This window comes from Aythya ferina (assembly GCF_964211825.1).
Source record: "Aythya ferina genome assembly, chromosome: 1".
Classification (NCBI taxonomy): domain Eukaryota; kingdom Metazoa; phylum Chordata; class Aves; order Anseriformes; family Anatidae; genus Aythya; species Aythya ferina.
The window spans coordinates 78,073,440-78,096,027 of NC_140296.1; the positions used below are offsets into that span (position 1 = coordinate 78,073,440).

Consider the following 22,588-nt stretch of genomic DNA (forward strand, 5'->3'; position numbering starts at 1 on the left):
CAATAATAATCATTCCTTGTATGATTGTGTCCATGAGGAATTTTTCCTCTTCTAGTCGCCAAGTTCACAGTTTTTAACATATGAACACTGAAGGCAGAGGTGAGCACCGCAAAGTTAGTTTTGTTTGAGAAGATGTTGGTCAATGGATGCTGCTCGGGAGATTGAGTCCCAAGAGTGGTGCTGCTGGCTGATGTGAAGGCGTTAGGACCTCAGAGTGGTGGTTGAGCTCTGGATAGATCAAGCATGTTAGACTGCTCTAACATCAATTTATATTCCATGTAAAACAAAAATTGGGGCCTCCGGTCCTCTGCAACAGCATGCAGATTTGGCTCAGCTTTTCATTCCTTGATGAAAACGCTCCTTACATTTATGTTTGTAGTGGACATTTATAACCGAAGTACAATGTGCTTTGTGTAGACATAGAAATGAGGCCACAATATATTTTATGAAGAGTTGAAGGTTCAACTGTTTCAATTGTGCAGAGGTTCCCCTCTTTTCTTCTCATGATATGCCATGCAATTTAATTTCTGCCCTGTGTTTTAAAGGCCATGATGGTTCAGTGATGCTATGTGAAAATTAAAGTGATTTGGGCTAGGAAATGCAATGTAACTATAAAATGTTATTATAAAATACCCTGCTTAATTGAAACATAGTAAATTGGGGACTTTTTCATTGGAAAGTTTCCTATTAAATTGATTTATCCTGATGAAAATGACTGCGGTTTAATGGGGAGCTCGTATTGACCTACTTTTAGCTACTACTATGTAATGATATGTCATGGGTGATGTTTAAACAAGTATGAATTTCAGCACTGTTATTTTCTGTTCTGTTTTGGTTTTGTTTAAAAAGCAATCAAACAAACAAACAAACAAACTTGCTGAATGTAGTGTGGCTACGGAACAGCACTCCTTCCCTTTAAGCCTGAGCCCAGAACAGGCTGAGCCTGAAGATGACCAACACCTACAAGCTCAACATGTTCATATGCATAGCAGATGGCTCAAACCCCAACTTGTTCTTAACTTTGAGAAGATAAATAAGAAATGAATGTAGTTCAGAACATTATGGCTTATATTCTTTAAGACAGGCCTGCTCTGGCCAACTGTAAAGTTTCTTCAAGTTCTGCCTGATCTGACCAGTTCTAGCTGGTCAGAAACTCTCAGTTCTAGCACCGTATTTAGTGTTAGGAATGTACCAGTCCTTGAAAAATGAATGTTCCCAAAATATTGCTTGTACCATGTCAATTCTGATACTTTAAAGGCCTTTAATTATTTTTTTTTCATGGGGTTGCATTTTGCAGAGGCCAACAGCTTTTGGCTTCCAGGAGAGAGTGATATGTTCATTACTTCATTAAAGAGCAAACAATCTGCAGAATTGTTCTGAACCGCAAAGTAGGGATTGTTGTATGGAATTAGCTGAAAAATGTAAATGTGATAGGTTTTTAGGACAACAACTCACTGTTGTACAGGAGGGGCAGGTCTTCTGGAGTGCTGGAGCTCTTGCAGGTGTCGGTAACACATACTTTGGTTGCGCTCTGTATTTATGCTCCTGTCAGACCCAATGGGGCTGGTTGTGACCGTAACTCCTTTTGTGGTGCCCTCAGCTGCAATTAAAGGGACAAGTGAGTTTTCAAGGCTGTGCAGAATGGCATGTTGTTTTTATAGATTACTTAAAGATGTTGATCAGAGTTTAAAGGTGAAGCTTGTAGGAGTTAATCGTCTATCAGTAGAATTAATTGTGGAAAGCTCTGACATTAAGCATATTTATGACACTTAACTGTCTTACAGTCTTTGTTAAGGGTTTATTATACGTATAAAGGCTGCATTTTTCATAAGATTGTGCCAATTATAATGTGATGATAATTAAACTTGAGATTTATGTGCTCTTTTTAAAATGCAAAAATGCTGCATTGAAATCTTCATATTTCTGCCACATCAAAATTAAATGCCTATTTAGAAACCTTGTAAGATTTCCCTCTGTATTATTTTCTATAGGAAAAGAGAAAATCATGAAGCAATATGTGCTGCAAAAATTGTAGAACAAATTTAATTCCTCTTCAATTAAGTAATTTGTTACCACCTTCTCATAACAGCAAATTTCTCATTAAAAAATATATATATATATTTATGATAGGTGACAAATAGTAGTAGAGTAACATGCAGTGTTAAGAGAGAATATGTCTCAAAATACCTTTTTTCTCTGGATTTACCATTTTTCTCTGCTGATGACACTACTCTGTGGGTGTTGCTGTGTAGCCAAGAGTTATACAGCTCATGGTGCCTATTCATTTCTAGTTTTCTTTTAGAAGTGATAAAGGTTTGTTTTCCTCTGTGGGAAGAGAGCACCATCCCAGCTTACTAAGCTTCACAGACATTTCACCTAAAATTATAATTCCTGTTAGAAATCACTAGAGTGAACAAAAAGTTTGGCTAAGATAACAGATGACATAATAAATATTTGTATAAAAACGTATCAGTCATCTCATATATATGAGGTGTAGTAGTAATATTACTAAAGTTGGGTTAGATACTGGTTGATAATTAATTGGATCATTAAATTCCTGGTTTGCATGTCAGATTTTCGGTCAGTGTTTGTTAGTCTGTTATACAATTCAGCCACTGCCTTCTGAGAGACTTTCCTGGTGCAAAGCCATCCTAGCCTTCATCCCAGCGTCCAGACTTGCCTGCTTACACACTCTTTTCAAGAGTGTGTAAGTCTCTAATGTAGCATCTTCTTTCACTTTCTTACACTTTGATGTCAATGTTTCACCAAGACATCTGTGGACCTTCATTCCACAGCGTCTGAACTCCAATTCTGGCACATTTCATTTTCCTGCCTTATAAGAGTTTCTACTGTCCAGTGTCTAATTTCTTTCCATTTACAATGAATTAGGACTTCTTGAGGTGAACATTTGATGTTCGGACCAGCATGACTAAAACTTCCATTATCATTTCCTTTTTATTTGTTTATTTATATCCAAGGTCACAGTAAATGACACTTATATTCAACCTTATTCTGTAAACGTAAATGGGGGGTTTCTGTATGAACCATCTTCTTCTGAATGGGTAGGTGTTAACCCCCTTCAACCCACCCAAGGGGTCTGTTTTGAAACAGCTAATTTTGCTTTTCTGCTCCTTTGCTGTTTGAATAAGCTAGCTGGCAGTTATGAATGCAAGGAGGCAATGTTTTTTGTTCATCAGGTACATCAGTAGTCTGATCTTTAACTTGCATGCCATCTTTAATAAAGCTTATATACACACTGTCAAATTTAATGGAGTAGTAGTTGAGTACTTGTTCTTATACACAGGTAAATAGAAATTACCCACAGACATTAGCAAAAGCTCCTTGGATGTAATGAAGTTGAAATATGATCACCAGCACCCCTAATTTTAAGGTCTGTAAAATAGCCTGTGGAGCTAGAAGTGCTCTCATTTAGAAAGGCGAGTTATTTACTTTGAAAAGAAAAAGTAAGCCCCAAAAATCATTCAGCCATGTTGTGCTCAGGTATAGGGAATAACTTAACAGGGAAAAGGAGATAAAATATACCTGATTTTTTTCTTCTTTCTGTATCCCAAGTTTAATTTTCACATGACAGCTCTATCTGGCAGCCTCACCTCCCATCAGTGCAATCTGTCATTCTAGATTAATTCAATTAATTTCACTTTCTCATTTTGCATTTACCAAGGAGTTGCAATGGCACACTACCAAATTAGCAGTCAAGAAGAGTAATCCTGTATATTTGTATGCTGTTAAAAGAAAGGGGGACGGAGGAGATCGTTTCTCTTCTTCCACTCTGTCCTGGAGGCCTTCTCCAGAGTTGTTACACCATTAGATTTGCTTTGAAGATTGACTGTGAAGACAGACTGTGTTACAGGAAGACTTGATTTGGAGGTTTTTGGAGTTACAAAAAGCTTTCAAATTCATTCTGTGCACCTTGGTTGTTTTACATAAAGTCATTTATCTCTGGTAGCCAAAGAATGATAAGCTTTTTTGCACTCTTTGCTTCTGTGTAGTAGTTGGACTTCTTCACAAAAGCACAGTAACTTTCTAACCTCTGTGCTTGGCTCTCCAGTGATGTGAATTCATACCCTGCATGTGAAACTTGAGGCAGCTTCTTGTACTGACTTAAGGATTACCTCCCCCTGTGTGCACCTGAATGATGCTCACTTTTCTAACTGGGCTGCTGGGCTGCTCTTTGCTGAAGTCAAACCTGTTTGTGAGAGCAGAGTGGTACCCATCATGATATAGTTTATATCCATGAACCTTTAAATATATGGTTGTGGATAAACTAAACAGCTGCAGTGCAGTACTGAGTACCCACTTGCTGTCTACAGATGTGACTAACTTGTATGTTGCTACTTTCACCTGATGGCTCTTACAGCTGGAGCTTGGTTTTCACCTGAGAAAGGCTACATTTTGCTGGAGATGCAGTAGATAAAACAATCAGTTTGTGATACTATTGAGAGGGCCAGCTTTGGTTCAAAAACCTTCCAAATGTGTACTGGAAAAGAAAGGAAATAAGTAGATAATCCAGAACTTTTTCGGTGACCTGCTCATCAGTTCAGTTGTTGAAGGAATGAGGAAAATCAAGTTCACAGGATAAACAAATAGGTTTTATTTCTGTTGTAAGTGCTTGCCTATATACACTCATAACTGTACTGAGTTGCTGCTAGCCTTCACTCCATATGGTGCTGCCATAGCTGCAAACAGTGATTGATTAAAAAAAGATTTTGGTTAGTCACTTTCTGCTAGCTCCCTTGGCTCAGGACTTTTCTGCTTCTTTTTGTCTGAAGGACCTGAAGCTTTCAGTCTCTGAAAAGATCATCTCCTTGCAAGGTCTTTTGGAGAATGGAATAGGGTTAGAGCGGCATTGGATACTTTCTCCTTGCTTTCCCTTTTAAAAGGGGAAAATAACTGATTACAGAATTAATGAGTGCATTTCCTCTTCGTGATTTGCTTCCTGGCGTTCACTGGTGGGAATTATCAGTTATTCCCACACTGCCAGCCTTTCACATTGCTTTCCCTCCCCACTCCTGGGTGCAGGAAAAGAGGAGTTAGGGGGGTACAAGGCTGTTGAAGCATGCTTTGATATTTCATCTGTGTGTTCATGCTAGGCCCAGCTGTACCAGAGGTTACAGCAGGCACATCTAAATCTGGGGTCTGTCATCTCAGTACATTATCAGGGCACCCTCACTTAGGGTTTATGGAGACTGACATGTGCATGTCAGAGCAAGTCTAATTTCATCAGCAATAAACCAGACCAGTTTTCTTTTAGTCAGGAGCTTTCCTAATCTAATCAGCACATGAAAAGCTATTTTCAGGGTGCTTCTCCTCCCCCTTTCTTTTTTTAACATTTCAGTTAGGCAAATTGTTCACGTGGAGCTGGGGATCGCAGTTCCTCTCCCTGCTGAATGAGAAACGCCTGCGGTGCTCGGCGTAGGTCCATGCCGTTTGCTGCAGAGCTCGGCTAGGCAGGAACCCACAGATTACTGTTCATCTACTTAGAGTGAAACCTGCCAAAAGCAGGACAAATAGGAATTGTTCACTCTGTTTTCCAGAGGACACCTTCAGTCCAAATTAATTTATTGTGTATTTGCAGTTCAGTAAATCTTCTTTTCCCTTCGCTATGCCTTTAGTTGTAACAGGGTTTATTGATGCATGTGTAGAAAATAATGAAAAGCTACATTTCGGTTCATCTTTAAAGGCCTCGGTGTAGTTTGCTGTTCTAAATGGAGTCGCTCCACTCACGTAAAGAAAAATGCCTTTTGTGGAAAAAAACAAGATGTCCTTCTGGACCTACTCCAGCAGGTGTGAGAAAGTGCTTCCTTGGAGGAGTGCCAGTAATTCTCATTTCTAACATAGCGCACGTGGGACCTCGGCCAGGCAGGTGAGCAAACCTCCTGCCCCCGTGAGCTGCACCGTGAGCCGGTGCTGTGTGCACCACAGCTGCTGTGCAGAAAGGCTCCTTCCAGGAGGCACATGCCAGTGACTTGGTGCTGGGGTGGGGGGTGAGGCTAAATCTCTGTTCTGGGAAAAGGCAAGGCTGAGGTGATGGTGCATTTGGGGCCCTCGGCACAATCAGCTGACAGCCACCTGGCCATTTGTGCTGCCCTGTGTCCTCCTGCAGTGTGATTGCCCTGTGCCCATGTAGCCCCAGCATGAGGCTCGCCCTGGAGTTGTTTTCAGTTGACTCTTCAGCCACAGTTTTTGCCACCCAATAATTTGTGAGCTTACTTTGGCTATGAAAGCCTGATTAATCCCACAGAGGTGGCCCCTGAATTTCCTTCCATTCGGTCTGAGAGCATCTCTGGTGAAGGAAGCTTCGCTCTGGTGGAAGAGGTTGCTGGGAGAAAAACTGGATGCAGAAATGCCATTCAGTGCAGTGTGTGGCAGCATAATTACATATCAAGGCAGGCTGTAAGCGTGTTACATGCCATATGTGTACGGGTGCAGTTTAGATATACTCAGCACTGGTGCAGAGATCTTGGTTTTGCATTTCAGTCAGCAAGGAAAGCAGAGGCTGGCATCATGCTCTGCCTACAGAGCAGGCAATTCTAGCGTTCATGTGGCCAGTGTTGCTGGGAGCTCCTATTGTTTCCCTTTGTGAAAGAATGTTAAGATTTTTTTCTAATGTAATCAAGTATTGAAAGCCTTTTTTTTTTTTTCCCCCCCCATTGGAGAGTGTTCTTTTTTTGTTGTTTTTCTGTACCTCATCTCGTGATATCCATAACTCTTATCTGCATCTTCCTACCTATCTTTCCTTGCCATCCTCTGTGGCCCTTTCTTGGCCATGGCCAATTTTCACTGAGATGTTTTTGTGTGATTTCTGCTATTTGGCTGCTGCCTCAAAAGCCTCATCCCACTACAGCAGGCAGGAAACTCAGAACTCGTGGTGAAAGGAGCTTTAGAAATAAATGCTTGTGGCCATCTTGAGAGAAAAAAAAAAAAAAGAAAAAAAAAAAAAAAGAAAATTGGATCACACCTCTCTGGCAGTCTGTAGGAACAATACTCAGACAACTGCTAGCCTGCAGCTGGGGTTTGAGGCCTATTTCCATGTCTTTGTGGGACTGAGGTAAATAATTTTTTATTCCCAGTATGTAGCATTCATATGTGGTATATGCACAGCAGAAGAACTCACATACTGCACATGTAATATCCTTTAATATGAAGTGCTAATTGTCATTGTAAAATATACTTTGTGTATTTCTCACAGTGCCTGCCTGAAGCTGAGCATAAATCTTTATATCCCTGTAAATTTGTATTCATGTCAGTTTTATTCACTGTGATTTTGCTTCATTCTGTCGTGCTTTAGATTGCACATCATGCCCAGCAGTAAAGGAAGAGTGGATTTTGAAAATTTTTACGTGTCAGATTTCCCTGTATCCAATTTTATCAAAATGCTGTCACCAACTTCTTCTGAAACCGGCAAACCTTTTTCTTTCTAATTACATTTTTACCATATGTTCATCCAGATGGCATATGCCAACATTTTCTAGGGTGCTATAAAATGACCTGACTTCAGAGGATTTAACTGCTGAAGAAGCTTATGAAAAAAATAAAATTGACACCAGGGCAGAAAAACAGTCCTAAAAGAAAAAAATAAAATAAGAAAAAAAAAAAAAAAGTTCTGATAAATCTTCCCAGTTATATTTCATGCCTGTGATATTGACTTCTCAACATACACACCTGCACAAAACCAGTGAAAATGTAGGGAAGGTAAAGTTGTTTTCTTATATGTCAAAAGTTAGCTCCTTTCTGAACAGCTCGAAATTCAACTTTAGTCTGTTGAATATATCTAAATGCACTTTTGAGCTGTGAGTGACTACTCAGTTTGCTGCAAAAATGGAGCAAAAGAAGAGTTTGCCAAACCACCAGATTCTCTGCAGGAGCAGCAATTTTACTTAACAATACAATAACTATTTGGGCACTTCTTTTCTAAAGTGTCAGTTCCAAGTAGAAAACAGATACACTTGATGGATGATTTTGACACATATAGTAGTTCTTAATAATTCTTGTGGGATTTCTTGGAGAAAATAAATTAACTTGGGATGTACTGAGAGGTGCCAGAAACCTGAGGAAACAGGAAAGAAAAGAAGATTATTTTTCATGTTTAGCTACTAGCTGAGATAAATCATTGAAGATCAATTTATTGTCTCCTGCAGAGTTTCTGTATTTGATAAGTGCTCACCTATAACAATTTCCCTGTTTTGATAGTCTTTCCAAATCATGGGAAAAATGATAAAATAGGCTCCTGCTATTATCAGTTTCTATAATGTTGTCTCAAGACTCAAGCCATTTTACCTGCAGCTGAACTTGCAACTCCCAATTGGAAAGGAAATTTTAAGTGTACAACATGAGGCTCTGAATAGGGTAAGAACCAAGAGGTAGTTTGGGGGCAGGATGGGCAGTCCTGTGATCTCAGGGATTCAGGTGGACAGTTGCAAATTAAGGTTCACTTGGTATCTTATTTCATTGGTCTCTGTGAAAATCACAACTGTACTGCACAAAACATATCTTCCACATCCTCCTAGTTAACAAGACAGGCTTCTAACAGTACTCAACAGTTTTAAGTGTTTCTGTTATCTATGAATGAAACCTTTGTTAAAATAAGTCCTTATCTCCGTCCTCCACTCATCAGTCCACGAGTGGCTTGACATTTCCACAGATTCTTCTTCATCATTGACCAGGATTACAGCTGCCCTGCAAACAAGAGTCTATTTTGTAGTTACATCAACCCGTGTAGCAGAGGCATTTCAAAGCTAATGGTTAAAACCCTTAAAGTGAGAACTGGTGTTAACCTCTGAAGTAACAGAAGCAAGCTGTAATATGGAAATACAAAATAAAACACCAAAATGCAGTCTGTTTCCATGCTGTAATAATATGATGCAACAACTGTTTTATTATGGTTAAGGTGATGTAGTGTGTGTGAACATCTAGCTATATTAAACTTGCATTGAGGCACCACCTTCTATGCTCTTTCGGATGTCATTGCAGAATGGAGCTAAAGTAGTTCGGGTGTCTTGGTTACATATTTCCAGAATAATCTCATAATCAAGGTCACTGGCTTCTTGTCGTAGTTTTTAGATTTGTAGCATACTTAGACTCGTAGGCATTTTCCTGTGGAGTAGCCAACTCCTGCATAACATATTTTAGCCTGCTGAGGACAGGCTTTTCCTAGCAGCCATGTACCAAACTCTAAGAATTAGCCCACTTAATCCCCAGATGTCAGAGAATGACACAAGAAAATCCAAAAATTTAAAAGCATTGTGCTAAGATACGTGACTTTTAAGTACTAATATGCATTATTAAAATCAAGCTCTCATTGTAATTGCAGTCTTTGTTTAGATATTCCTTGGGTTATTCATGGTGTACTTTGAATGAGGAAAATACTGACATGATTTCCAAAGAAAGCATTAACAAGTTAACCATTATGAAGCTAATGATCCAAAGAAGCAAAGTGCCAGCCTTAAACCATACCTCAAACTTTGCTGAGCATGAATTCAGACATGCACTTGTTACATTAGGCTCCACTTAATGTTCTAGGCAGCTGCATTGTGTTTGTAGTTGCTGGCTGCCTTGTGCCAGCTGATCAATGTTTCCTAAGACTTTCTTCTTTGCTACTTGTCTTTCTCTTTCACTCACTGTACATCCCTTTGTGGGTGTGTACGCATCAATTTTATGCAAGATACATTCTCTCTCCTTTTCTCTGTTACCCTCTTTTTTTTTTTTTTTTTTTTTTTTTTGAGTGGAATAGGTGCTGCAGAGAGTTTTTGAGTATAAATACTTGGAATTACACTTTTTGCTATAGTTGGTAGTTTTTTTTCTTTTTTTTTCTTTTTCTTTTTTTTTCTTTTTTTCCATAGCTGGTGGCTTATCTCTTGGAATATATAAAATTTCTGTTCAAGGAATTCTCTGAGAATTACTTTCCTTAAAAATGGCAGCTGTCTCTCACTATTCACAATAAGATTATATCAGGGAAGGTAGCCTTTTATGAAGCAGGAACTCATCTCAGTTGTTGAAAATGGTAGGAAATAAGTTTCTTTTTTTGAAAAAATGATCTTAGCTTAGCTTGTGTTTCTGTATAGGGAAAGAAGAGCTTATACTTAAAATTCCAGCCTTTTTTTCTTTTCTTCTTTTTTACCTTCAGAAAAAAAAATAAATTAAAAAAAAAAAAAAAACAACTGAGTTATGATCTAGGCACAATGCCATCTAAATATATTTCTACTGTTTGAAACAAATGGGAGTTCTGCAGTGTTGAAGGTATTCTTATAAGATCCTTAACTGTTTAAGTGATGCTCTGTGTAAGGTTCCCCAAGGTGTTGGTTTTGAGTCTTTACTAGATTCTGGTTTGGAATACTAAGAATATTAATTCTTTACTTCAGGAGTCAATATGTTCTGTAGCTAAGAGGGAGATGAAATATCTCCAATACAGTACTACAAATGGCATCTCAGTAATAAACTAGCCACAGGAGGAAAAGGTTTTTCAGCCTACCATCCCACAAAGCTTTGAGTATTCATCTCATCTAGGATCATATTAGTTTATCTTAGTGCTCTCTTGAAATACACTTCCAACACACTGAGTGATACAAGAACATCCGATGCAGCAAGCTGTGGAAGCACAAGATGCAGAGCCTTTTTCGTTGATGTATTTGAAGGTGGATAACCTTAAAAATCAATAAAGCCCGCTGCACCACTCAGAATCCTGATAGACTGTTCCTTGCTGATCCTCTTGCTTAGGCTTTGAATAACTGATACAATGCTGCTGCAGTACGAGGTGTTGCAGTGGCTGGAGCAAGGCATCCACCAGCAGAGCTGCTCTTTGAGTAGATCTTATGTTGGTTCCTGGAATTTTTCATCTGAAGCGTAGCTCTTGTTTCTTTTTCTCTCCCCGGTTTAGTTTTCAAACCAGACTAAACAAGTGCTTGAAAAGAGAGGATGTGCAATAGCAGGAAAGTAGTTCTCAAATACTTAAAGCAGTGTTTTCAACTTGCTTGTAAATACTGCATTTCCTCTCTGGAAACAGTGTCAGATCATAGTGCCCCAATTACCAAAATGGAAACAGCTATTAGGGAGAAGTAATTAAATAGAACGTTTTAACTTTGTGGGAAGTTTGGTAAGGCTGTCACCTAAAAGATAAGTTCACAGGTTTAAATAGATAGTTTTCGAAATACCAGTGACACCTCAGAAAGTCTCCCACGTCAAAGACAAAATGTTTGAGTATCTAGAAACCCAAATTATAACAGGAGTTGACGGGGAGGAGGGTGGCTGTGCATTCTGAAGGTAATTTCACAGAAGGTAATGTCACAGAAGAAGTGTATGAAACTATGTGCATTTTCTAACAGTTCTTCTGAATGAATACAATAGAAAAAGACCAAAAACTGGAAGAGCAGAAGGGAGAGGAGAACAAAGTATCAGATGTGATTTCGTACATAGGAAAAGAAAATATATATTCCTTGCTGATTTCACCTTACACAGATGCTAGGACAGTGCAGAGATATTCTCTCTCCTATTTTTGTGAGGAAGTAACTTCTGCTACCTCTGATCATATGTATTAAAAAGCAGCATTTTACTTTTAGGCAGACTGAATCTAGTGATAGTGATAGACAGTTTCTTTGAAGAAAAGCCTTAGAAAAGTCTAGTCACAGGAATAAACTCACACTAAGAGTTTGCTGAGATTTTTCTGCTGTTTTGTGCGTCAGTAATAGAAGACCATGGAAGGAATGGAAAATCACAATATGCTAAAGGTGTATGTGTTGGGAAAAGATCAGAGAAGTTTCTGCATGCCACTGATGCTGAAAACAGATCTATAAATGACATCTTTCTCCTTAAGGACTGCATGTCTGGAGTTTCTGGGGAATTGTTTTTGAAGATGGAAAGAGAAAAGAGATGAGAGCAAGGATCCTGGTTGCACAGGACATTCCCTAATTCTCATGTGTTAACATGTTACGTGTAAGATTGACAGTTACACAGAAAAATTACTTGATTTCCATATTAGTATTTATTTATTGGGCCAACTTTCAAGCTGATGATATGGTCTACTGATGCAGAGGCACCTGCCTCTCTGATGTCCTTTGCAGCTTTTTTGGGTTGGGCGCCTGTCTGTCTCTTGAGCTCTGTCAAAGACTGCAAGAACCTGATGCCATGAGATGAAGTCTGTCTTCATGCTAAGCTGACCAGGTGTTGCTTGTCTGTGGTGGTGCCAGTTTGTCAGCTCTCTCAAGGCAAGTCTGCCAGTGGAGGCTTATGAGGAAGCATGAATGTCTTCCTAGGTTTCCTGAAGCACCTGAGCTCAATTAATGACATTTTGAACCGTTTGAGACTGGAGCAGTCTGGCTGCCAATGTAATCAGCACTGGGGATTGGTAGCAGTGATTCAGGGGGGAAATCGCAACACTGGTGGGAAACACAAAGTATACTGCTGTGCAAAGCAATGAACAGTTCAGTCTGCATGCACTAGTGTTTATTAATGTTAATTTAGAAGTCTCTATACTTTTAAACCATGGCCTCTTCTATGGATATGTCATATTGGATAGCTTTCTTCTTTTTTATTTTCTTCTTGAGAAATCAAAAATTTTCCCTCCAACCATGAGAATTTTGTCTTCTAGGAGCAACATGTAAACTTCACTATAACATTTAAGCTGAAATTAAGATATTTTAGTAATTGCTAAAATTGCTAATGAAAAGATTTTGTTAATATCTTAATTTTAATATCTTTAATCTTATTTTTTTTTCCCTGGAACAGTTTGGAGTGACATTGGAGAGTTTACTCAAGGAGTAAATATGTATTGTTACCTTTGCTTTATGTAGTCTGAGAGGGCTGAGCTCTGAAACTTAGTATCGTAGAAAACCAAATTTAAATGTGTGCCTCCTTTATTTTGCAAAAGGCTGCTAGAGTCTAATTGCTGTGTTTTACATTATGAGTAGGTCACTTTATTATTCTTCCCTTCCAACAAATGAAGGATGAAAAATTCAAGTACAGATGACAAAGCTGCTATTGTTGGGTTATTTTTCTTTCATATATGCGGTATGATTAAATGTATGCTGTCAAAGAGGGACCTCTTTATAGGTTGATCCTATTGATTAGCATTAGAGACCTGTCAACAGTGGTATTACTTCATGTATAAGAGAATCTAATAGAAAATTATTAAGTTGATGGTGGTTTAGTTTTTACAGTGAGACCATTCCAGGTATTCATCTCATTTCGTAGCAGAAATTGCTTGGCTCAAGTAGATACACCAAAACCATATTTTAATGATTTTTTTCCTTTTTTCATCTTTTTTATTTTTTCACAGTCACATGACACAATCAGCCACATTTGAAGACCCTCGAATAGAGAGCTGCCAAATAACCCCTCCAGCCCCTCGGAAAGTGGAAATGAGGAGGGATCCTGTGCTAGGATTTGGTTTTGTGGCTGGTAGTGAAAAGCCAGTTGTTGTACGCTCAGTAACACCAGGTATGTTTTCCTCACCTGACCCCAAAAGCAAACTTGGCACGTCTCAGTATCTAGTATCGCATACTGGCTGGATTGCCAAATGAGAGAATAGTTGTAGTGTTATTACAAAAAAAATTGTATTGACTTCACTTGTTTTCTTCAAATGGAGTGAAATTATTTGAGAATACCAAAAATCATTCTGTACATGTACTTATACTGGCTGAGGACTTAATCTACTGAGATGAAATACATTTACGAATGTAAGTACTGCTAAAATATTTAGGTAGACAAAGTAATCAAAAATACTCGGTAGGATTTTAAGCCTTGTATTACACAGTAGTTTCCTTCCTTTTAGAACCCTATGTAAACATGCTAACAAAAAGCCAGTTTTACATTGTTGCTCTGAGCCATTACTATTGTTTACCTGAAAAAACAGTTGATCCACTTCATTCAAGGGAAGAAGGCCTTCTCCCTGTTATGTTTATATTGGTTTGATCTCACCGTCATTGCCATTGAATCAGTGTTTTCAGGAGGTATACAGAACTGTAAGATTAAAATTTACATGTTTTGCATTCTATCATCAGATTCCAAAGGTGACATTTGAGTTCTATTATATTTGTTTTTGTAAAAGAGGATGCTATTGCTCCCCTTCACCCCCCCCCCTTTTTTAATAGGTGGTTCTGTTTAATCAAGTGGCAAAAACCACTTCATCAAAATATATGTGCAAAATGGCCTAACTGGAGTGAAAATTATAGAGGCTCTTGGTATTTTTGCATGTATGGGACTGCTCAGTCTCCTGAATAGTGGCTTTTATGCTTAAAAGTTCAGTTGTTACATAAATCGCCTTGGAGCCAAGGACGCGGATTTGACTTTGCTCCAGTTCAATATGTTCTGCAGAACTCCCAGAGAGAGCAGGAGAAAGGCAAAATCGACTGCACGAAGTTCTGATGTCATTTACCCACATGTGTGCATTGATTGTATTTGTGTTGCTTTCAGATGAAGCAAGTGTTGTAACTAATATTTGAACTAGACAGTTCTCTCCTCCCAAGTTAGCATTTTTAATATAATTTTATATTACCCATCAGTTTGGGAAAAGTGTTTATTGTGTTGTATTCCAAGTGAATAGGAGGAAAGATGGGTTCAGGATAACATTCTCCTACATGGATTTGTTTCCATTTATATATAAGTGAAGAACCAGTCTTCAAACCAGATAGTGGAGAGGAACAGCATTAGCATAATCACTAAATTAATTGTTTCTGATACTGAAACATTTAATTTTAAGATTTTTTTTTTTTTTTAATATGTATCATCAATGCAAAGCTTAAAGGCAAAAGAATAGAGAGCATATATCTTTTGATTAAGAGTTGTGATGTCATACTCTCTTCTGGGCATGTAATTGTGCTGGGAAGCAAAATATTATATGCATTTTATAAAACATAAACTTACTATGCATTTTAGTAGTGTCAGAATCCAAAGCACAGAGGTACGTATATTTGATTCCCTAGTTAGACTTATCCTAAATACCTGCATCTGACAGTGCCAGTGCTTTTCAACACATTATATAAAACTTCTGTTCACCAAGTAGAAGGAATGCAGAGGAAAAGGGATTCAAAGAATGGAGGTGTGGAAACGTACTGTCTTAAGATCGAAGGAAACAGGTTTGTTTTGCCCAGAACAGAGAAGTCAGAGGAGAGATCTGAGAATGACTTTCAAACATGCAAGTGATTTTTCATGAGAAGGACTATCAGGACTATAGAACAAGGACTAGTTCTCCAGTGCCACTTTAGCTGGGACAAGAAATAATGTATTGCTACAAGGAAGATCTGGTGAAGACATCAGGGAAAAAAAGACTTCCTGATCTTAACAGTTAAACAGGATCATATATTTACAGAAAAAGGAGTCTTTGTCAGGGGTGGACTTACAGGAAAGTCAGACAAACATTGATCAGGGATGAATAAAGTATGATTGATCACACCTTTAAGGGTGAATTAGGTCACTGTCTGTGTGTCCTTTTGGTCCTCCAGAAGATCAAGCCCTTATTTTTAGGTGCCTAAGTGTGATTTTGGAACTTAACTTGAGTAACTTTAGTAGAAACTTCTAAGCCATCTGCTTTCAAGATTTTCCTGGTGAGGAAATACTGGTAATGTCAGAGAAAGAGTGCTAAACATGCCATTAGCTGAAGAAAAAACACTCATAGTCTATGAACGAGAGAGGGTGCCTATGCAATTCCAATGGTCTACTAACCTGTGCTTTTTTTCATATGTCTGCAGGCGGCCCCTCTGAAGGAAAGCTTATACCAGGGGATCAGATCATAATGATTAATGATGAGCCAGTCAGCACTGCTCCAAGGGAGAGAGTCATCGACCTTGTCAGGTATTTGATGTCCTGTCACTTAAACTGTGAACCCAGTGGCTTATTTCCTGTGCGGTCATTTGATAACACAGCCTTCTGAAGGTGGAAAAATGAAAAAATAATATTATTTGGTCATAATGAAGAGTGGTGAAGTATTTCAGAATTGAAATGAAATGTCCTCCGGGTAGCTGCAAGAATATAAGAAGATATTGGAACAGCTCCAAAATATGTGGATACCCACAGAGGAATAGTATTCTCTTGGCATTTCTTTTTGGTATGGGTTCTTGAAAAGATAATTTCTGGAGCAAGGCAGCTCCAGTCACTATTACTCTGTTGCTTTTTTTACATGAAGAAAGTTGATTCAGGTCTGTTGTATGTAAAGAGGAAAGAAAATGTTTTGGGGCAATTTTAAGAGCAGAGATAGTACGGAAGCACTAAGAAGCAGAGATAGTACGGAAGCACTAAGAGTGGTTTGGGTAGCTTGCAAATAGGTGAGTTGTATGAGAAGAGCAGGCAGGGGGCTGTAGAGATGAAGCAGAAAATGAGAAATGAGTGGCTGGAGAATGCAGGAAAGGAAAAGCATCAGAATTTGTAATGGAGAAGGAAGGAAGAAAGGAAGGAGAGAGACAAATGCTCAAGTTGGAGAAAATGACGTGATCTGCTTGACAAACTGCATTTTAAATAGCAGGACATACATGTATTAGCACATTGCATAGAAAAAAAAGAATGGTAATTCCAAATTAAATATAAGGATGCTTACTTTAAATGCGAGGAGCTAGGTTGCTGGACACGAGTTTGGTTTCTCGATTTTTCTTCTTGGTGCATACTCTGAATTGGTTGGTCTAGTTGATTCCTGGGCAATATTCAGATTTTAACTGAGGAGTTTTACCTCTCCTCAGGACTGGTAATTTTCGGTATTACCAGTGTTACCCATATAATTTGGAAAAGTGGCATTTGGTTCCAGAAATGGAGGAACTGCCATCATACTTGTATTCCACTTGCAAATCACAATTTGAGTGAATGGGTGCTCAGTTGCTGGGGAAGGGAGATACAGAAATGGTACAAAAGCTTCTTCACCACAGGAATAAAGGTGCAAGCAACACATGCCTTTATCTCTGTTAGGTGGTTGCGGTCAAAATACCATATGTTTTCAGGTTTAAAAAAAAAGCATAAACCTAAAAGTCAGCTAACAGTAGCACAGCACCTCAGGAGGGAACTTTTTTTTTTTTTTTTTTTTTTTTTTCTGTGATGAAGACACCTCATAAAGATCAGGAACAATCTCATCCCTATTAAATTTGTCCTATGCTATGTATTGAACATCAGCATAAGCTTCACAAATGGGTCTTAAACTCATTTTTGATGTCATCGTTTCTTCATAAAGTGATCATATTGCAGTCTTCGTTTTTCCTGTGATTCTTTGATATGTAACTAACCAGAATTAGGATCTCCAGCTCATTTCTCTGCTGCCAGCAATATATAGTAATAGCAACAAGGAAAATAGACTGATTACAGCTGAAAAAAAAAGTAGGTTTATTGTGTGGCTGATTCTCTGTCTGCCCGCTGATGGGAAACTGAATAAGAATGTAGCCCTTCCTAATTATGTTGACTCCATAGGTAGTGTCTTATATGAAGTGTTGTTGCATTCCAGGGGAATCTTTGGTGGCTCTTTTCCTACATTGTAATTCTGTCTCAGCTCTCCAAATCTGTCTGCAGTTGGGATTTTGTGAGGGCCTCATTCTTTGATTAGACTCAGAGTGAAATGTATTGGGGTTGTATATTACAGCATCTGAAATGAAGAGCTTTCTTTTCATGCCAGTGGGGACACCTGGGATGATGAGAAACTGTCACTGTAGAGTCCTGACATCAAAGCAGAAGCAATTCTTTACACCAATGAAGTAACGAATTCCTTCTATATAACAAAAGATTTTCATATGAGTAAGATACATCTGCAACTCTGAAAGCAATGCATGCTTTCAGTTTTCAATGTGGATGAAAGCAATTTTGAAGTCTTGTTTTCCAGATGGTAGTAATGTAAATGTATCTGTAATCAGCAATGAGTATGTTTTAGATGCATGGAGGAGGCAATGGCCATAATCACAAACACTGAAAAAAATAGATGGAAGGGATTTCTGAAGGTCACCTCAGAATCTCCTGCTCAAAGCAGAGCTAGTGTGAAAGTTGGACATGGCTTCTCAGCACCCATCCAGCCAAGTTTATCTCCTAAGATGCAGGTTTCACAACCATACTGGACAGTGCTTAAACAGTGGCATCATGAACAATTTTATTCCTTACATCCAACTGGAATTTCCTTTGGTGCAACTTGTGACCTGTGCCTCTTGTCCCTTACCTGTCTGCTTCTGAGGAGGGTCTGCCTCTGCCCTCTCTGTAGCCACCTATTAGGTAGTAGAAGACAGATTCCTGCCTTGGTCTCCTCAGGAGAAACAAATCCTCTTTCCTTAGTCTCATATAAGTCTTGTGCATAAGCCTTACAGCTGTCTTAGAGGCTCTCCACTGGAGTTTCTCCAGCTTTGTCATTGAATGTGTGTGAGCCAAAACCGGAAAGAATGGTAAATATACAGCTTTGTGAGGAAAAGGAGTAATCAGTTCCCTCAACCTGATGGCTGTGCTCATGTTTGTGCATCCCACTGCCCACTTCACCCCTGAAAGAGGATACAGTAGGCTCATGTTCAAGTTATTAACCAGGAGGACCCTCGCATCATTTTTTGTGGAGCTGCTGCCTGGCCCAGTTAGGCATTAGCCTGCACTGTTGTATGAGGTTCATTCATCCCACATGCCAGACTTGGCACTTGTCCTGATGAATCTCGTAAGGATTCTGTCAACCCAGTCCTCTAGACTAAGTCCACCTGAATAATAGCCTGCCCTCAGATATATCAGCTACTCCTGTGCAGCCAGTTTTCTATACACAATACCTATCTAGATCTTATGTCTTGAGGCACTGGCACAGGTTACACAGAAAGTTTGTGGATGCCCCATCCCTGGAGGTGATCAAGGATAGGTTGGATGAAGAACCTGAGCAACCTGATCTTGTGGTCAGCATCTCTGCCCATGGCACGGAGTTGGAACTAGAAGATCTTTAAGGTCCCTTCCAACCCGAGCCATTATATGAGTCTATGATTATTTTCTCAATTTGGCTACAAGGATACTATGTGAGACTGTCAAAACCCTTCTTGAAGTCAAAGTAAGCAACATTCATTTCTCTTCCCTTTATCAACATGGCCAGTCAACTCATCCCTGAAGGCAATCACATTGGTCAGGCATAATTTACACTTTCTAAATCCATTCTGGATGTTTCCAATTACCTTCCTGTCCTTTTGCTTGGAAATGGCTCTGAGGGGGATTTGTTTGAAAATTTTCCTGGGACTGAAGTGAAGTGAGCTTCATTGACACAGAATTTCCTAAACCTCTCCTTTCTTTTTTAAGACAAGCAAGATACTCCTTTTTCCAATCATTAGAAACCTCCCCTGAACAACATGACTTTTCAAAGATGATAGAGAGCAGCTTTTCCAAGACATGAGCCACCTCCCTGAGCAACCTTAGATACGTGCCATCCAGACCCATGGACTTGTGTGTGTTCCTTTTGCCTAAGCAATGCCTAATTCAGTCTTCCTCTGTGATGAGTAGTGCCTGTGTCCCCTAAATTCTGCCACTAAGCACAGGGACAAGGGTGGCTTGAAAGCAGACTTGCCAGTAAAGACGAAAGCAAAGAAAGCATGAAGTACCGCATCATTTTCAGTGTCCTTCATTAGGTTTCCCACCCCGTTCAGCAGCAAGTTCATATTTCTCTTGACTTCTCCTTCATTGCTGATGTACTTGTAGAAGATCTTCTTGTTTCACATCCTGTGCTGGTTTCAGTGTGAGCTGAGGCAAGCTGGCATCAGCCATCCACTCTGCTAGCTCCATCTCTGCCTAGCCAGGTAATGCTTCTCGTTTTCTCATACGTAGCCATTTCCATCTTCTGTACCCTTCTGTTTTGTGGGGGATCTCAGTCAAGAGTTCCCTGTGGAGCCATGCTGGTGTCCTGCTATGTCTGCCCACTTTCTTGAAGATCAAAGTGGACCATTCTGGCACTTGAAGGAGGCTCTCCAGGAAGATCAACCACCCTCACTGAGCTTTTGCCCTTCAGAGTTTGATTAAGTTGAAGCCATTCTTTAGCTTAAGACTCCCTCATTTCCCTCAGGGTCTTATGTTGTACCATCACTTGGCCACTGCAGCTAATCAATGAAAAACTGATATTCTAACACTTTTTTTTTTTTTTTTTTTTTTTTTTTTTTTGGTGATTGCATGGTCTACTGCTGATTAGGTATAAAAAGGTATATTTTACATTTATTATGTGAAATTCTGTAACTATTTTTATGCAGCTTTCTTTCAAAGCTTTTTGTTAAGTCAAAAAATGATTTGTCTTTATAATTGCAGAGAGAAAGGAAAAAAATCTACTTTCAGAATAGAGATATAAAGATAATAGCATGTCAAACAGGAAAAAAAATGCTTTTGAAGAAAGACAGATAACTTCATAACTAGATTATCATTGTGTTTTATTAAGCCCAGTGGAACTCAAAAATTTCAAGCAAAAATATATGTAAATGTTAGGTGTTAGTTCAACATTGTATGTTAAACAGACTTTTTAGTCTAATGAAATATTTAATTGTTTTCCAAGAAAACAGCGTTGTGAAATTTACTTACGAAAAGTCATAGTATGCAAAGAAAAGAAAATGGAAAAGAAAAATTCTGCTATGCTCCATCTTAAATCCAAAAAATTGCATAAGATTTAGAATTTCTACCAAGGAGAATATCTGAAAAGTGTCCATTAAACCTTTTTTTTTTTTTTTTATTAGGAAAGAGCATGTCCCTAATTGATAAATTTGCTTTGTTTCTAAATTATTCACAAAATAAGTAGGACCCATTTTTTTCAGATTATTTTGGTTTCTCCTTCCCATGTCTTAACAGCTGCAAATTCATAGTGTACTTTTCACTTATACAGGGTTAAAAATGGCTAAACCAGTCTTTCAAGGAAACCCTTTTTATGTAACAGTTTTTCTACATGAAAATTCAAGAAGATAAAGGGAACACATAGTATATAAATTTTCACATTGTTTCTTTATTGCATTTTAATATTTTAATTGTGTGTGTTCTTTCTAACCTTTTATTACTGAAAATAGGCTTCCTTAAGTAGAAAATTGTATTAAAACCACCTCTGCAGACTCCATTGGTACTGGGCAACAATATGCTGAACTATTATTATTTTTTATGTATTTTTTAAGAATTGAAGGATAGTATTGTTATCCTAGGAAGTCTGAGAACTGGAGATTATCAGGGATTTTCATTATAACTATCCCCTGTAGATCATTCTCATCCATCTAATTCCTTTGGTCCTTCTTTACTGGCAACATTTAATTAGCGTTCAAGTTGTCCTTTGAAAGCCAAGGTTGCAGAGAGATGAATGCAGTGTGGTTTGCAGACAAAATACATAAGCACTCATTATTTCTGGGTAATGTTTAATGGCTTTTGCACCATATTATGCTCTCCTGAGCTATTTTCAAGCAGAAACCCAGAAGTCGTGTTTATGGTTTACCTTACAAAGAGAGGTCACTTTTATGAGAGTTACTTACGGTTTTATTCTAGAAGTGTTTCATTCAAGACATAAAGTTATTGAAGTTGGAAAAAGAAGGAGAAACAAGTCAAGTTTTCTAAATGTATTGTTAAAATCAAGGCAAGAAGCAAGTGAACAGAATAATAAAGAGATGTATTTGAAGTATGTTGAAAATTGTAGCAAGAGCTACTTGTTTTTATTGTATTGCCAAATATTTTATTGTGACTTAAAGCTTTTCATACATACTTAAAAATTAGTACTTTGAGGCAACATTAGAGTCATTGTACTATGTAGGATTTTTAAGTATTTCAAGGTGAGCAACAATGCAAAACTGACATATTATAAGGTATATATTACAAGGTATATATACAACAAGAACTCCAGACACACAGCCTGAGCCTCAAAAGTCAAAGGCAGGAAACAGGAGAATGATGAACCACCCACTGTAGGAGAAGATCAGGCTGAAGACCTTCTAAGGAACCTGAAGGTGCACAAGTCCATGGGATCTGATGAGACACATCCATGGGTCCTTAGGGAACTGGTGGATGAAGTTTCTATGCAACTATCCATTATATTTGAGAAGTTCTGGCAGTGCAGTGAAGTTATCACCAACTGGGAGAAGGGAATCAAATCATAATCCCCATTTTTAAAAAGGGGAAAAAAAAAAAGAAAAAGAAAAAAAAAAAAAAAGAACCAGGGAACCACAGGCTAGTTAGTCTCATCTCTGTGCCTGGCAAGATCATGGAGCAGATCTTCCTGGAAACTCTGCTAAGGCACATGGGAAAAAAGGAGGTGACTGGTGACAGCCAACATGTCTTCGTTAAGGGCAGATTATGCCTGACAGATCTGGTGGCCTTATAAAATGGGGTTACAGCACTGGTGCACAGGGGAAGAGCAACTACCCGGACTTGTGATCCCTCATGATATCCTTGTCTCTAAATTGGAAAGATGTGGATTTGACAGTTGGACCACTTGGTAGGTAAGAAATGCTTGCACTCAAAGAGTTGCAGACAAGGACTTGGTATCAAGATGGAGATCAGCTGTGTTCCTCAGGAGTCAGTATTTGGACCGGCACTATTCAAAATCTTTGGTGACATGAACAGTGACATTGAATGCCTAAAGGGGGCCCACAGGAAAGCTGGGGAGGTACTCTTTGTCAGGGAGTGTACTGATAGCATGAGGGGTAATGGCTTTAAACTA

General features: G+C 38.7%; 1 protein-coding gene across 6 annotated transcripts in view; it reads left to right on the forward strand.

Annotated features, from left to right (window-relative positions):
* Positions 1 to 22,588, forward strand: part of FRMPD4 (FERM and PDZ domain containing 4) — a 313,076-nt gene that overhangs the window by 223,539 nt on the left and 66,949 nt on the right. For all 6 annotated transcript variants that reach the window (XM_084507766.1, XM_084507765.1, XM_084507768.1 and 3 more), the window contains exons 3-4: positions 13,289 to 13,449; positions 15,699 to 15,801. In XM_084507766.1, coding sequence (XP_084363892.1) covers positions 13,289 to 13,449; positions 15,699 to 15,801 — 264 coding nt within the window. The remainder of the gene's footprint in view (positions 1 to 13,288; positions 13,450 to 15,698; positions 15,802 to 22,588) is intronic.